The sequence below is a fragment of the Oncorhynchus keta genome, unplaced genomic scaffold (genome assembly GCF_023373465.1).
Source record: "Oncorhynchus keta strain PuntledgeMale-10-30-2019 unplaced genomic scaffold, Oket_V2 Un_contig_17400_pilon_pilon, whole genome shotgun sequence".
Classification (NCBI taxonomy): domain Eukaryota; kingdom Metazoa; phylum Chordata; class Actinopteri; order Salmoniformes; family Salmonidae; genus Oncorhynchus; species Oncorhynchus keta.
In genome coordinates, this window is record NW_026280421.1 from 128,909 (window position 1) to 143,188 (window position 14,280).

The following is a 14,280-nucleotide window of genomic DNA, read 5'->3' on the forward strand; positions in this document are numbered from 1 at the left end:
GATGACCGACATCACACGTTTGGAGACGGAGGCCCGCATGCAGCAACCCAGGTCAGGTCCCCATCACCCCAGCCCCCTCCCTGTTCCCTTCCTCCCAGGCTGGCCCGGTCCACTCTACCCCAGCCCCCTCCCTGTTCCCTTCCTCCCAGGCTGGCCCGGTCCACTCTACCCCAGCCCCGTCCCTGACAGAGGAACAGCAGAGACGTATAGAACTCAACAAACGGCTGGCCTTAGAGAGGAGACTGGCCCGCATGCAGCAACACACAGGTCAGACACGACATCACACTCAGAGAGGAGACTGGCCCGCATGCAGCAACACACAGGTCAGACACGACATCACACTTAGAGAGGAGACTGGCCCGCATGCAGCAACACACAGGTCAGACACGACATCACACTCAGAGAGGAGACTGGCCCGCATGCAGCAACACACAGGTCAGACACGACATCACACTTAGAGAGGAGACTGGTCCGCATGCAGCAACACACAGGTCAGACACGACATCACACTTAGAGAGGAGACTGGCCCGCATGCAGCAACACACAGGTCAGACACGACATCACACTCAGAGAGGAGACTGGCCCGCATGCAGCAACACACAGGTCAGACACGACATCACACTCAGAGAGGAGACTGGTCCGCATGCAGCAACACACAGGTCAGACACGACATCACACTCAGAGAGGAGACTGGTCCGCATGCAGCAACACACAGGTCAGACACGACATCACACTCAGAGAGGAGACTGGCCCGCATGCAGCAACACACAGGTCAGACACGACATCACACTTAGAGAGGAGACTGGCCCGCATGCAGCAACACACAGGTCAGACACGACATCACACTTAGAGAGGAGACTGGCCCGCATGCAGCAACACACAGGTCAGACACGACATCACACTCAGAGAGGAGACTGGCCCGCATGCAGCAACACACAGGTCAGACACGACATCACACTTAGAGAGGAGACTGGCCCGCATGCAGCAACACACAGGTCAGACACGACATCACACTTAGAGAGGAGACTGGCCCGCATGCAGCAACACACAGGTCAGACACGACATCACACTTAGAGAGGAGACTGGCCCGCATGCAGCAACACACAGGTCAGACACGACATCACACTTAGAGAGGAGACTGGTCCGCATGCAGCAACACACAGGTCAGACACGACATCACACTCAGAGAGGAGACTGGCCCGCATGCAGCAACACACAGGTCAGACACGACATCACACTCAGAGAGGAGACTGGCCCGCATGCAGCAACACACAGGTCAGACACGACATCACACTTAGAGAGGAGACTGGTCCGCATGCAGCAACACACAGGTCAGACACGACATCACACTCAGAGAGGAGACTGGTCCGCATGCAGCAACACACAGGTCAGACACGACATCACACTCAGAGAGGAGACTGGCCCGCATGCAGCAACACACAGGTCAGACACGACATCACACTCAGAGAGGAGACTGGCCCGCATGCAGCACACACAGGTCAGACACGACATCACACTTAGAGAGTGAGACTGACCCTGTCAATCAGCAACTAACACAGGTGCTGCATTGTTGACAATCAATCACTTAGATTTTACCCTTGATGGAGGACAACACAAGGTCAGACCGACATCACACTCAGATGGAGGAGATGGTCCCATGCAGCAACACACAGGTCAGACAGACATCACACTTAGAGAGGAGACTACCTCCATGCAGCAACACACAGGTCAGACACGACATCACACTCAGGCAGACATTTTGACCATCACCTAAAGTCCCAGGCTTGATGGCCACCCAGTCAGCATCGGACCATCACCTCCCAGTCCCAGGAGATGGCCACCCAGTCAGCAGACGGACCATCTACCTCCCAGTCCCAGGAGATGGCCACCCAGTCAGCAGACGGACCATCTACCTCCCAGTCCCAGGAGATGGCCACCCAGTCAGCAGACGGACCATCTACCTCCCAGTCCCAGGAGATGGCCACCCAGTCAGCAATCATTTCCATCTACCTCCCAGTCCCATGGATGGCCACCCAGTCAGCAGACGGACCATCTACCTCCCTCTCAGATGGCTCCCAGGAGATGGCCTCCAGCCAGTCAGCAGACAGACCATCTACCTCCCAGTCCCAGGAGATGGCCACCCAGTCAGCAGACGGACCATCTACCTCCCAGTCCCAGGAGATGGCCACCCAGTCAGCAGACGGACCATCTACCTCCCAGTCCCAGGAGATGGCCACCCAGTCAGCAGACGGACCATCTACCTCCCAGTCCCAGGAGATGGCCACCCAGTCAGCAGACGGACCTCTACCTCCCAGTCCCAGGAGATGGCCACCCAGTCAGCAGACGGACCATCTACCTCCCAGTCCCAGGAGATGGCCACCCAGTCAGCAGACGGACCATCTACCTCCCAGTCCCAGGAGATGGCCACCCAGTCAGCAGACGGACCATCTACCTCCCAGTCCCAGGAGATGGCCAGCCAGTCAGCAGACGGACCATCTACCTCCCAGTCCCAGGAGATGGCCACCCAGTCAGCAGACGGACCATCTACCTCCCAGTCCCAGGAGATGGCCACCCAGTCAGCAGACGGACCTCTACCTCCCAGTCCCAGGAGATGGCCACCCAGTCAGCAGACGGACCCTCTACCTCCCAGTCCCAGGAGATGGCCACCCAGTCAGCAGACGGACCCTCTACCTCCCAGTCCCAGGAGATGGCCACCCAGTCAGCAGACGGACCCTCTACCTCCCAGTCCCAGGAGATGGCCACCCAGTCAGCAGACGGACCATCTACCTCCCAGTCCCAGGAGATGGCCACCCAGTCAGCAGACGGACCATCTACCTCCCAGTCCCAGGAGATGGCCACCCAGTCAGCAGACGGACCATCTACCTCCCAGTCCCAGGAGATGGCCACCCAGTCAGCAGACGGATCCTCCACCAGGTCCTCCTCACACCTCTTCCCCAGCCAGCAGCAGCAGGATGGGGAGGATGAAGACCTGGACCAGGGAGACCCAGAGGACAAGGGCCAGAGCAGGCCAGACCACTCCAGGGACAGAGCTCTAAACACGGCTTCCCCTGCTGAGGCTGACTCCCTGGTGTGTGAGGGAGCAGTAGCCAGCCCTGTTCCTGAGATGAGCAGCGTCAGCAGGACCTGAGACACACAAACACACGAAGGACAGAACCGCTGACTCCCTCCACATCCATGGCTCCAACTGTCAGCATACATACTCACCCAGCACCAAGGGACGCTGTCTTCTAGGACTGACAACTCATCTGAGGATGTTTTCTCTCTGTTCAAGTACATTTTCAATAAAGTTTATACAAATCTAAAACATGGTCATGTGTTGTCAACCATTTTTACTCTTTAATAAATGTTGCCATACGGGCCAAACATCCTGTTGTGGAGCTGATGTCCTGTTTCCTTTCCTTGTTGCTTTTCTGAGCAAAACGCCTCATCACCAGCCATACAAAACACCTCATCACCAGCCATACAAAACACCTCATCACCAGCCATACAAAACACCTCATCACCAGCCATACAAAACACCTCATCACCAGCCATACAAAACACCTCATCACCAGCCGTACAAAACACCTCATCACCAGCCATACAAAACACCTCATCACCAGCCATACAAAACACCTCATCACCAGCCATACAAAACACCTCATCACCAGCCATACAAAACACCTCATCACCAGCCATACAAAACACCTCATCACCAGCCATACAAAACACCTCATCACCAGCCATACAAAACACCTCATCACCAGCCATACAAAACACCTCATCACCAGCCATACAAAACACCTCATCACCAGCCATACAAAACACCTCATCACCAGCCATACAAACCAGCCATACAAAACACCTCTTCACCAGCAAAACATCACCAGCCATACAAAACACCTCTTCACCAGCCATACAAAACACCTCTTCACCAGCCATACAAAACACCTCATCACCAGCCATACAAAACACCTCATCACCAGCCATACAAAACACCTCATCACCAGCCATACAAAACACCTCATCACCAGCCGTACAAAACACCTCATCACCAGCCATACAAAACACCTCATCACCAGCCATACAAAACACCTCATCACCAGCCATACAAAACACCTCATCACCAGCCATACAAAACACCTCATCATCAACGCCTCATCACCAGCCATACAAAACACCTCATCACCAGCCATACAAAACACCTCATCACCAGCCATACAAAACACCTCATCACCAGCCATACAAAACACCTCATCACCAGCAATACAAAACGCCTCATCACCAGCCATATAAAGACTGGTCTATTTAATTAAGGTTCCCTGGCCCCTCTTGTTCAGATCACTGTGTCTCATAACATCTAGTCTCTCTTGTTCAGATCACCTCATGTCTCAAAACACCTCATCACCAGCCATCAAAACTCTTCATCACCAGCCATCACCTCAATCACTTTTTCACCAGCCATACAAAACATTTCATCACCAGCCTTGTACAAAACACCTCATCACCAGCCATGCTTTTATCAAAAACAATCACCTCATCACCAACAGGTTTACAAAACACCTCATCTTCACCAGCCAAATAAAATTTCACCTCATCATCACCAGCCATATAAAGACTGGTCTATTTAATGAAGGTTCCCTGGGACATTTGTTTAAAGACAGTCCATTTGATAAGGATCTTCACCCAGATCAATAAACATTTCACTGTTCAACAGGTTTGGTAATGCAGCGTGATACGATCTTCACCCAGATCAATAAACATTTCACTGTTCAACAGGTTTGGTAATGCACTTTAATTCATTTAAAACATACAATGGAATAGAGCACTTGAAAATACTTGTTTTTCCACAAGATACCAACTGCCAAAAAATATTACAAAAATATATTCAGGTTAAAATACAATACCAGGCTGTACAATGACATTGTTCTCAGTGCCTGATGTCATTATACAGTTCAGTGTAAAAACGATGGCCTGAGAATCCCATTTGTCACCCAGATCAATGGAATCTATTCTTCACATCTCCCCAAATCACTGTTCAATCAGGTTTACAGAAAATTAGATCAATAAAATGTTTGATCTTCACCCAATAAAATTTCACTGTTCAACAGGTTTGGTTCCAGGTGTTGTCTTCCAGATGGTAAACTGTCCTGTTGAGGTTAAGACCAGAGCTGCTGATTTGTCAATCAACATTTCACTGTTCCAGGTTTGGTAATGTCCTTTGTTCATTTAAAACATACAATGGAATAGAGCACTTAAATACTTGTTTTTCCACAAGATGTTGTTTCCAAAAAATGGTACAAAACTGTCCTGTTGAGTTAAGACCAGGCTGCTGTTTGTTCCAGTGCCTGATGTCATTTACAGTTCAGTGTAAAACTGTCCTGAGAAGACCAGAGCTGCTATTTACATTCCAGGTGTTGTTTCCATGGTAACTGTCCTGTTGAGTTAAGACCAGAGCTGCTGTTTGTTCCAGGTGTTGTTTCCATGGTAACTGTCCTGTTGAGTTAAGACCAGAGCTGCTGTTTGTTCCAGGTGTTGTTTCTATGGTAACTGTCCTGTTGAGTTAAGACCAGAGCTGCTGTTTGTTCCAGGTGTTGTTTCTATGGTAACTGTCCTGTCCTGTTGAGACCAGAGCTGCTGTTTGTTCCAGATGTTTCTATGGTAACTGTCCTGTCCTGTTGAGACCAGAGCTGCTGTTTGTTCCAGTTGTTTCTATGGTAACTGTCCTGTTGAGAACAGAGCTGCTGTTTGTTCCAGATGTTTCTATGGTAACTGTCCTGTTGAGAACAGAGCTGCTGTTTGTTCCAGATGTTTCTATGGTAACTGTCCTGTTGAGAACAGAGCTGCTGTTTGTTCATGGTGATGTTTCTATGGTAATGTCCTGTTGAGAACAGAGCTGCTGCTTGTTCCAGATGTTTCTATGGTAAATGTCCTGTTGAGAACTATTCATGTATATAACATTACATGCATCCATCTCATCTCACAACTTCAATCATCTGTTCATTTTCCAAATAAGACTGAAGATGTACCTAAGTAGAGTCTGGTAACCATGGTGATAACACCCAGGATGTATAGTAAGGTGGTCAGTCCAGATGGTCTGTCTGCATGCTGGTTAAGTCCATGAAAAGCACCACAATCTGATCCTGAGTCAGTGTTAAAGTTTGATGCTGACCTGTTACTTTGCCTCCTGCACGTCCTTACTCTTCAAACGCCCCCCTCCTCCACAATAACCTGACCCAGAATCAGACGTTTTATGTAGTTCTATGTTGATGTACCGCAGACCAAAGCAGCTGTTCCCAGACCTGTTGTTCCTCCTGCTCCTCCACCACCACCTCATCCATGTTGATGTATCACAGGGCTGAGCAGCTGTTCCCAGACCTGTTGTTCCTCCTGCTCCTCCACCATCACCTCATCCATGTTGATGTATCATAGGAATGAGAAGCTGTTCCCAGACCTGTTCCTCCACCTACTTCTCCACCTCATCTATGCTGATGTAGCACAAGCCTGAGCGGCTGCTCCCAGACCCCCGCCTCCTGCTCCCAGACCCTCGCCTCCTGCTCCCAGACCCCCGCCCCCGCCTCCTGCTCCCAGACCCCCGCCTCCTGCTCCCAGACCCCCGCCTCCTGCTCCCAGACCCCCGCCTCGTGCTCCCAGACCCCCGCCTCCTGCTCCCAGGCCCCCGCCTCCTGCTCCCAGCCCCCCGCCTCCTGCTCCCAGGCCCCCGCCTCCTGCTCCCAGACCCCCGCCTCCTGCTCCCAGACCCCCGCCTCCTGCTACCAGACCCCCGCCTCCTGCTCCACAGGCAGCAAGGTCCAGCAAGGCCAGCTCCCTGACCTCCTCCAGGAGAGAGTAGAGGTTGGGACATTTACTCTGTCTGAACTCTCTCTCCTCCGTGGACAGTTTGGAGGCCCGGCCCCTCTTCTCCTCCGCCTGCTGAGAGGCCTCCTCTGCCTGCCGAACCACCTCCTGGATCAGCTGGGACCGGCCCCTAGCCCCCTGGGGCTGGGAGGTCTGGACCTGAGTCTCGGGGGCCTGGTGGGGCCTGTTGCTGACCACTTCCAGACGTATTGTGTCTGAGTGACAACGTGATGGTTGTACTGAGATACGCACCTGAGGGGAAGAGGGGGGACGGGGGGGGGTAGAACTAGCATTAGTTCATATGTTAAGACCTGAAGCATGAGGAGCAGCTGGTTAGACGAATCAGAGGTGTTAGAGTAGGGCTGGAACAAAATCCTGCAGAAAGATCGCTCTCCAGGAGGAACGTGGGCCCCCTCGGGGCCTGTATTCACAAAGAGTCTAAAGTAATTGTAAAGTAATTGTGTAGAACTCACGGTGATGTGTTGGAACAGGTTGAAGGTTGAGGTGCCAACAGCAGTAGTGGTAGTGATGTGGTCCAGGTATCTCTGTAGAGAACCAGTCTGCCAGTCACATCCTCCATCTTGTCTCTCACTCACCACCTGGCCCTCTCTGTTCTTCAGGTACACTGCCCCCTTCAGGCCATACCTGGGAACACACACAGTTGTCAGTGTGTTACGGTACTCTTTTTAAATCAACCTATTTATGGATATTTGTTTGAGAAATATCTCAACATAAATCACTGCAGTGATTTCTACTGTATGTTTTTGCTCAGTTCAATGCTGCTAGCCTGGTCTCAGATCTTGTCAACTCCTATGATTTACTGGTTGGCAATGACCATATGAGTTGGTAAGACAGCACCAACTGATCTGGGACCAGTTCTACTGTTATGACCTTACTGTGATGACCTTACTGTGATGACCTTACTGTTATGACCTTAATGTGGTATGAAGACCAGCTCTACTGTTATGACCTTACTGTTATGACTGTTATGACCTTACTGTGATGACCTTACTGTGATGACTTTACTGTGATGACTTTACTGTGATGACCTTACTGTTATGACCTCACTGTGGTATGAAGACCAGCTCTACTGTGATGACCTTACTGTGATGACTTTACTGTGATGACCTTACTGTTATGACCTCACTGTGGTATGAAGACCAGCTCTACTGTGATGACCTTACTGTGATGACCTTACTGTTATGACCTCTGTGGTATGAAGACCAGCTCTACTGTGATGACCTTACTGTGATGACCTTACTGTTATGACCTTACTGTTATGACCTTACTGTTATGACCTTACTGTGATGACCTTACTGTGGTATGAAGACCAGCTCTACTGTGATGACCTTACTGTGATGACCTTACTGTTATGACCTTACTGTTATGACCTTACTGTGATGACCTTACTGTGGTATGAAGACCAGCTCTACTGTTATGACCTTACTGTGGTATGAAGACCAGCTCTACTGTTATGACCTTACTGTGGTATGAAGACCAGCATGCCGTTGGCTCTGATGGTGTAGATGACCGCGTCGGCCACACAGCGATCATCTGTCTCTGGGTCTTTGTCTCTGAAGTAGAGGCACTGGAATAGCTCTGTGGACACCTTCTGGGCATGCTGTGCTGCCTAGGGTGTCAGAGGGTAGAGGTTAGAGTTCAGGGGTCAATGTCAGCAGATAACCATCCTCACAGGGGACTTTCTACAGTAAAAGACTCCACACACTGTGCTCTATGCTCCCATGGTATTTATTGAAACAACGTTGACCCTTAGTTCTTCATCACCCCCCAAGTCGTACGTTTGGAGATGAATGAAATCTTCTCTTATCTCATTGGATCTTTATTTCGTTTTTTTAATGCTATTGTGGATGTTTGGTATTGCTACGATACTGACCCTGTTCTTGTTGTTGATTTGCTGAGCCACCTCCTCCAACTCTTTGTTACTGGCTAAGGCCTTGGCTGGCCCCGCCCCCGCCCCCTTCTCCGTGGCGATGGCTGCGGTGAGCAGGCGGTGGACGATCATGTCGGCATAGCGACGGATGGGAGAGGTGAAGTGGGTGTATCGGTCCAGAGCCAGACCTGAAGGAAGAGACACAGAGGTAAACAAATCATCTCTGTCCAGATATAACCTGGGCCCTGACTGTCCAGATATAACCTGGGCCCTGACTGTCCAGATATAACCTGGGCCCTGACTGTCCAGATATAATCTGGGCCCTGACTGTCCAGATATAACCTGGGCCCTGACTGTCCAGATATAACCTGGGCCCTGACTGTCCAGATATAACCTGGGCCCTGACTGTCCAGATATAACCTGGGCCCTGACTGTCCAGATATAACCTGGGCCCTGACTGTCCAGATATAACCTGGGCCCTGACTGTCCAGATATAACCTGGGCCCTGACTGTCCAGATATAACCTGGGCCCTGACTGTCCAGATATAACCTGGGCCCTGACTGTCCAGATATAACCTGGGCCCTGACTGTCCAGATATAACCTGGGCCCTGACTGTCCAGATATAACCTGGGCCCTGACTGTCCAGATATAACCTGGGCCCTGACTGTCCAGATATAACCTGGGCCCTGACTGTCCAGATATAACCTGGGCCCTGACTGTCCAGATATAACCTGGGCCCTGACTGTCCAGATATAACCTGGGCCCTGACTGTCCAGATATAACCTGGGCCCTGACTGTCCAGATATAACCTGGGCCCTGACTGTCCAGATATAACCTGGGCCCTGACTGTCCAGATATAACCTGGGCCCTGACTGTCCAGATATAACCTGGGCCCTGACTGTCCAGATATAACCATAGTGATAGTACTGGTCCTGAGGACATTAGTTACCATAGTGATAGTACTGGTCCTGAGGACATTAGTTACCATAGTGATAGTACTGGTCCTGAGGACATTAGTTACCATAGTGATAGTACTGGTCCTGAGGACATTAGTTACCATAGTGATAGTACTGGTCCTGAGGACATTAGTTACCATAGTGATAGTACTGGTCCTGAGGACATTTGTTACCATAGTGATAGTACTGGTCCTGAGGACATTCGTTACCTTAGTGATAGTACTGGCCCGAGGACATTAGTTACCATAGTGATAGTACTGGTCCTGAGGACATTAGTTACCATAGTGATAGCACTGGTCCTGAGGACATTAGTTACCATAGTGGTACTGGCCCGAGGACATTAGTTACCATAGTGATAGTGATTAGTTACCATAGTGATAGTACTGGTCCTGAGGACATTAGTTACCATAGTGATAGTACTGGTCCTGAGGACATTAGTTACCATAGTGATAGCACTGGTCCTGAGGACATTAGTTACCATAGTGATAGCACTGGTCCTGAGAACATTAGTGATCATAGTGATAGTACTGGTCCTGAGGACATTAGTTACCATAGTGATAGTACTGGTCCTGAGGACATTAGTTACCATAGTGATAGTACTGATCCTGAAGACAGTCGTTACTACAGTGATAGTACTGGTCCTGAGGACATTCGTTACCTTAGTGATAGTACTGGTCCTGAGGACATTAGTTACCATAGTGATAGCACTGGTCCTGAGGACATTAGTTACCATAGTGATAGCACTGGTCTTGATGACATTAGTTACCATAGTGATAGCACTGGTCCTGAGGACATTAGTTACCATAGTGATAGTACTGGTCGACAGGGCAGGCTCCGGTAGAGAAGTAGAGGGCATTAGACATGGCCATGGTAGCCATCACCCTCAGCAGCCGGTTCACCAGCGGGTCCCGGGGGTCCACGGCCCGGTCCAGAGAGTCAGCCAGGGCCTTGTTTGACCTGGGACAGGGAGTCAAGGTTATGGGTTGAACTTCACTGCTATTTGTCATTTGATCTAGCCTGTACGTTTGAATTAGTTGTTCTTTTGGTTGATTGGTGTGCAGACATGGGATCAAACACAATACTTGGGAGTTTTCACTTTTGGGAGTATTCCATTCGTTCCATTGCACAAGGCAAAACTACTTGAAGTGCAAGTCAATCATTTGACATATTTAATATGAGACATGTCTGGAATGTTCCACGTCTCTGTTCAAAGATGATAATAATTCCATCCATATCGATGCATATCCATATCAATACATATCCATATCAATACATATCCATACATATCCATATCAATACATATCCATATCCATACATATCCATATATATCCATATCAATACATATCCATATCCATATCCATACATATCCATATCAATACATATCCATACATATATCCATATCGATGCATATCCATACATATACATACATATCCATATCCATACATATCCATATCCATACATATCCATATCCATACATATCCATATCAATACATATCCATATCCATACATATCCATATCAATACATATCCATACATATCCATATCAATACATATCCATATCCATATACAATCCATATCCATACATATCCATATCAATACATATCCATATCAATACATATCCATATCCATACATATCCATATCAATACATATCCATATCCATATCAATACATATCCATATCCATATCCATATCCATACATATCATACATATCATATCCATATCCATATATCACATACATATCCATATCATATCCATACATATCCATACATATCCATATCAATACATATCCATATCACATACATATCCATATCCATATCGATACATATCATATACATATACATATCCCATATCCATACATATCCATATCCATACATATCCATACATATCCCATATCCATACATATCCATATCCATACATATCCATATCATCTATACATATCAATACATATCCATATCCATACATATCATATCATACATATCCATATACCATATCCATATCAATACATATCCATATCCATACTATATCCATACATATCCATACATATCCATACATATACATAATACATATCCATATCACATACATATCATACATATCCATACATATCCATACATACATATCCCATATCCATATCAATACATATCCATATCCATACATATCATACATATCCATATCCATATCCATACATATCCATATCCATACATATCCATATCAATACATATCCATATCCATACATATCCATATCAATACATATCCATATCCATACATATCCATACATATCCATATCCATATCCATACATATCCATACATATCCATATCCATACATATCCATACATATCCATATCCATATCCATACATATCCATACATATCCATACATATCCATACATATCCATATCCATACATATCCATATCATACATATCCATACATATCCATACATATCCATACATATCCATATCAATACATATCCATATCCATACATATCCATACATATCCATATCATACATATCCATATCATATCCATACATATCCATATCCATACATATCCATACATATCCATATCCATACATATCCATATCCATACATATCCATATCCATACATATCCATATCCATACATATCCATACATATCCATACATATCCATATCAATACATATCCATACATATCCATACATATCCCATATCCATATCCATATCCATACATATCCATATCCATACATATCCATATCCATACATATCCATATCAATACATATCCATATCCATACATATCCATATCCATACATATCCATATCCATACATATCCATATCCATACATATCCATACATATCCATATCCATACATATCCATATCCATACATATCCATATCCATACATATCCATACATATCCATATCCATATCCATACATATCCATACATATCCATACATATCCATACATATCCATATCCATACATATCCATACATATCCATATCCATACATATCCATATCCATACATATCCATACATATCCATATCCATCCATATCCATACATATCCATATCCATACATATCCATACATATCCATACATATCCATATCCATACATATCAATGCATATCCATACATATCCATATCCATGCATATCCATATCCATACATATCCATATCCATACATATCCATATCAATACATATCCATACATATCCATATCCATACATATCCATATCAATACATATCCATATCCATGCATATCCATATCCATACATATCCATATCCATATCCATATCCATATCCATACATACATCCATATCAATACATATCCATATCATACATATCCATATCAATACATATCATATCCATACATATCCATACATATCCATACATATCCATATCAATACATATCCATATCCATACATATCCATATCCATACATATCATATCAATACATATCCATACATATCATACATATCCATACATCCATCAATACATATCCATACATATCCATATCCATACATATCCATATCCATACATATCCATATCCATACATATCCATATCACATACATACATATCCATACATATCCATATCCATACATATCCATATCAATACATATCCATACATATCCATATCCATATCAATACATATCCATACATATCCATATCAATACATATCCATATCCATATCAATGCATATCCATACATATCCATACATATCCATATCAATACATATCCATACATATCCATATATATCCCATACATATCCATATCCATATCAATACATATCCATATACATATCCATATCAATACATACATATCCATATCCATACATATCCATATCCATATCCATATCATACATATCCATACATATCCATATCCATACATATCCATATCCATACATATACATACATATATCCATACATATCCCATATCCATACATATCCATACATATCCCATATACATATCCATACATATCCATATCCATATCCATACATATCCATATCAATACATATCCATATCCATACATATCCATACATATCCATACATATCCATACATATCCATATCCATACATATCCATACATATCCATACATATCCATACATATCCATATCCATACATATCCATACATATATATCCATATCCATACATATCCATATCCATATCAATACATATCCATATCCATATCAATACATATCCATACATATCCATATCCATACATATCCATATCCATACATATCCATACATATCCATATCCATACATATCCATATCCATACATATCCATATCAATGCATATCCATACATATCCATACATACCCATATCCATATCAATACATATCCACATCGATAGTTCAACGGCTTATAAGACAGTTAATAGAAGTGTTATTAACACAGCTTATAACCTGTACCTGGTGTCTATGTATAGTTAAATGGCTGGTTAGTTAGTAACAGTATACCTGGTGTCTATGTATAGTTAAATGGCTGGTTAGTTAGTAACAGTATACCTGGTGTCTATGTATAGTTAAATGGCTGGTTAGTTAGTAACAGTCTACCTGGTATCTATGTATAGTTAAATGGCTGGTTAGTTAGTAACAGTATACCTGGTGTCTATGT

At 45.5% G+C, this 14,280-nt stretch overlaps 2 protein-coding genes and 2 long non-coding RNA genes across 17 annotated transcripts in view; 1 reads left to right on the forward strand and 3 right to left on the reverse strand.

The window, feature by feature from the left end:
- The window catches only part of tipin (timeless interacting protein), a 35,160-nt gene extending 32,012 nt beyond the window's left edge, over positions 1 to 3,148 (forward strand). Inside the window, exons 7-14 of the mRNA XM_052503493.1 lie at positions 52 to 435; positions 548 to 603; positions 716 to 771; positions 828 to 995; positions 1,164 to 1,331; positions 1,388 to 1,443; positions 2,069 to 2,335; positions 2,418 to 3,148. Coding sequence (XP_052359453.1) covers positions 52 to 435; positions 548 to 603; positions 716 to 771; positions 828 to 995; positions 1,164 to 1,331; positions 1,388 to 1,443; positions 2,069 to 2,335; positions 2,418 to 3,148 — 1,886 coding nt within the window. The remainder of the gene's footprint in view (positions 1 to 51; positions 436 to 547; positions 604 to 715; positions 772 to 827; positions 996 to 1,163; positions 1,332 to 1,387; positions 1,444 to 2,068; positions 2,336 to 2,417) is intronic.
- Positions 3,149 to 3,450: 302 nt separating this feature from the next.
- LOC127919703 (uncharacterized) lies at positions 3,451 to 4,269 on the reverse strand. 14 transcript variants are annotated; one of them, XR_008103783.1, is made up of 3 exons: positions 4,182 to 4,269; positions 3,883 to 4,119; positions 3,451 to 3,828 (listed from the first exon to the last, which is right to left on the reverse strand). It is a non-coding gene; the product is annotated as an uncharacterized LOC127919703 (long non-coding RNA). The 14 variants fall into 14 exon arrangements; XR_008103788.1 differs by having other exon boundaries at positions 3,952 to 4,143; XR_008103791.1 differs by having other exon boundaries at positions 3,451 to 3,780; positions 3,928 to 4,143.
- Positions 4,270 to 5,809: 1,540 nt separating this feature from the next.
- LOC127919706 (uncharacterized) lies at positions 5,810 to 6,560 on the reverse strand. The gene is made up of 2 exons (XR_008103798.1): positions 6,409 to 6,560; positions 5,810 to 6,332 (listed from the first exon to the last, which is right to left on the reverse strand). It is a non-coding gene; the product is annotated as an uncharacterized LOC127919706 (long non-coding RNA).
- Positions 6,561 to 6,678: 118 nt separating this feature from the next.
- dis3l (DIS3 like exosome 3'-5' exoribonuclease) lies at positions 6,679 to 10,728 on the reverse strand (the record flags this gene model as incomplete). The annotated part of the gene is made up of 5 exons (XM_052503494.1): positions 10,509 to 10,728; positions 8,753 to 8,937; positions 8,343 to 8,488; positions 7,332 to 7,503; positions 6,679 to 7,110 (listed from the first exon to the last, which is right to left on the reverse strand). Coding segments are annotated over exons 1-5 (1,140 nt in total), but the record flags the coding sequence as incomplete, so codon positions are not given.
- Between the last annotated feature and the right edge of the window lie 3,552 nt (positions 10,729 to 14,280).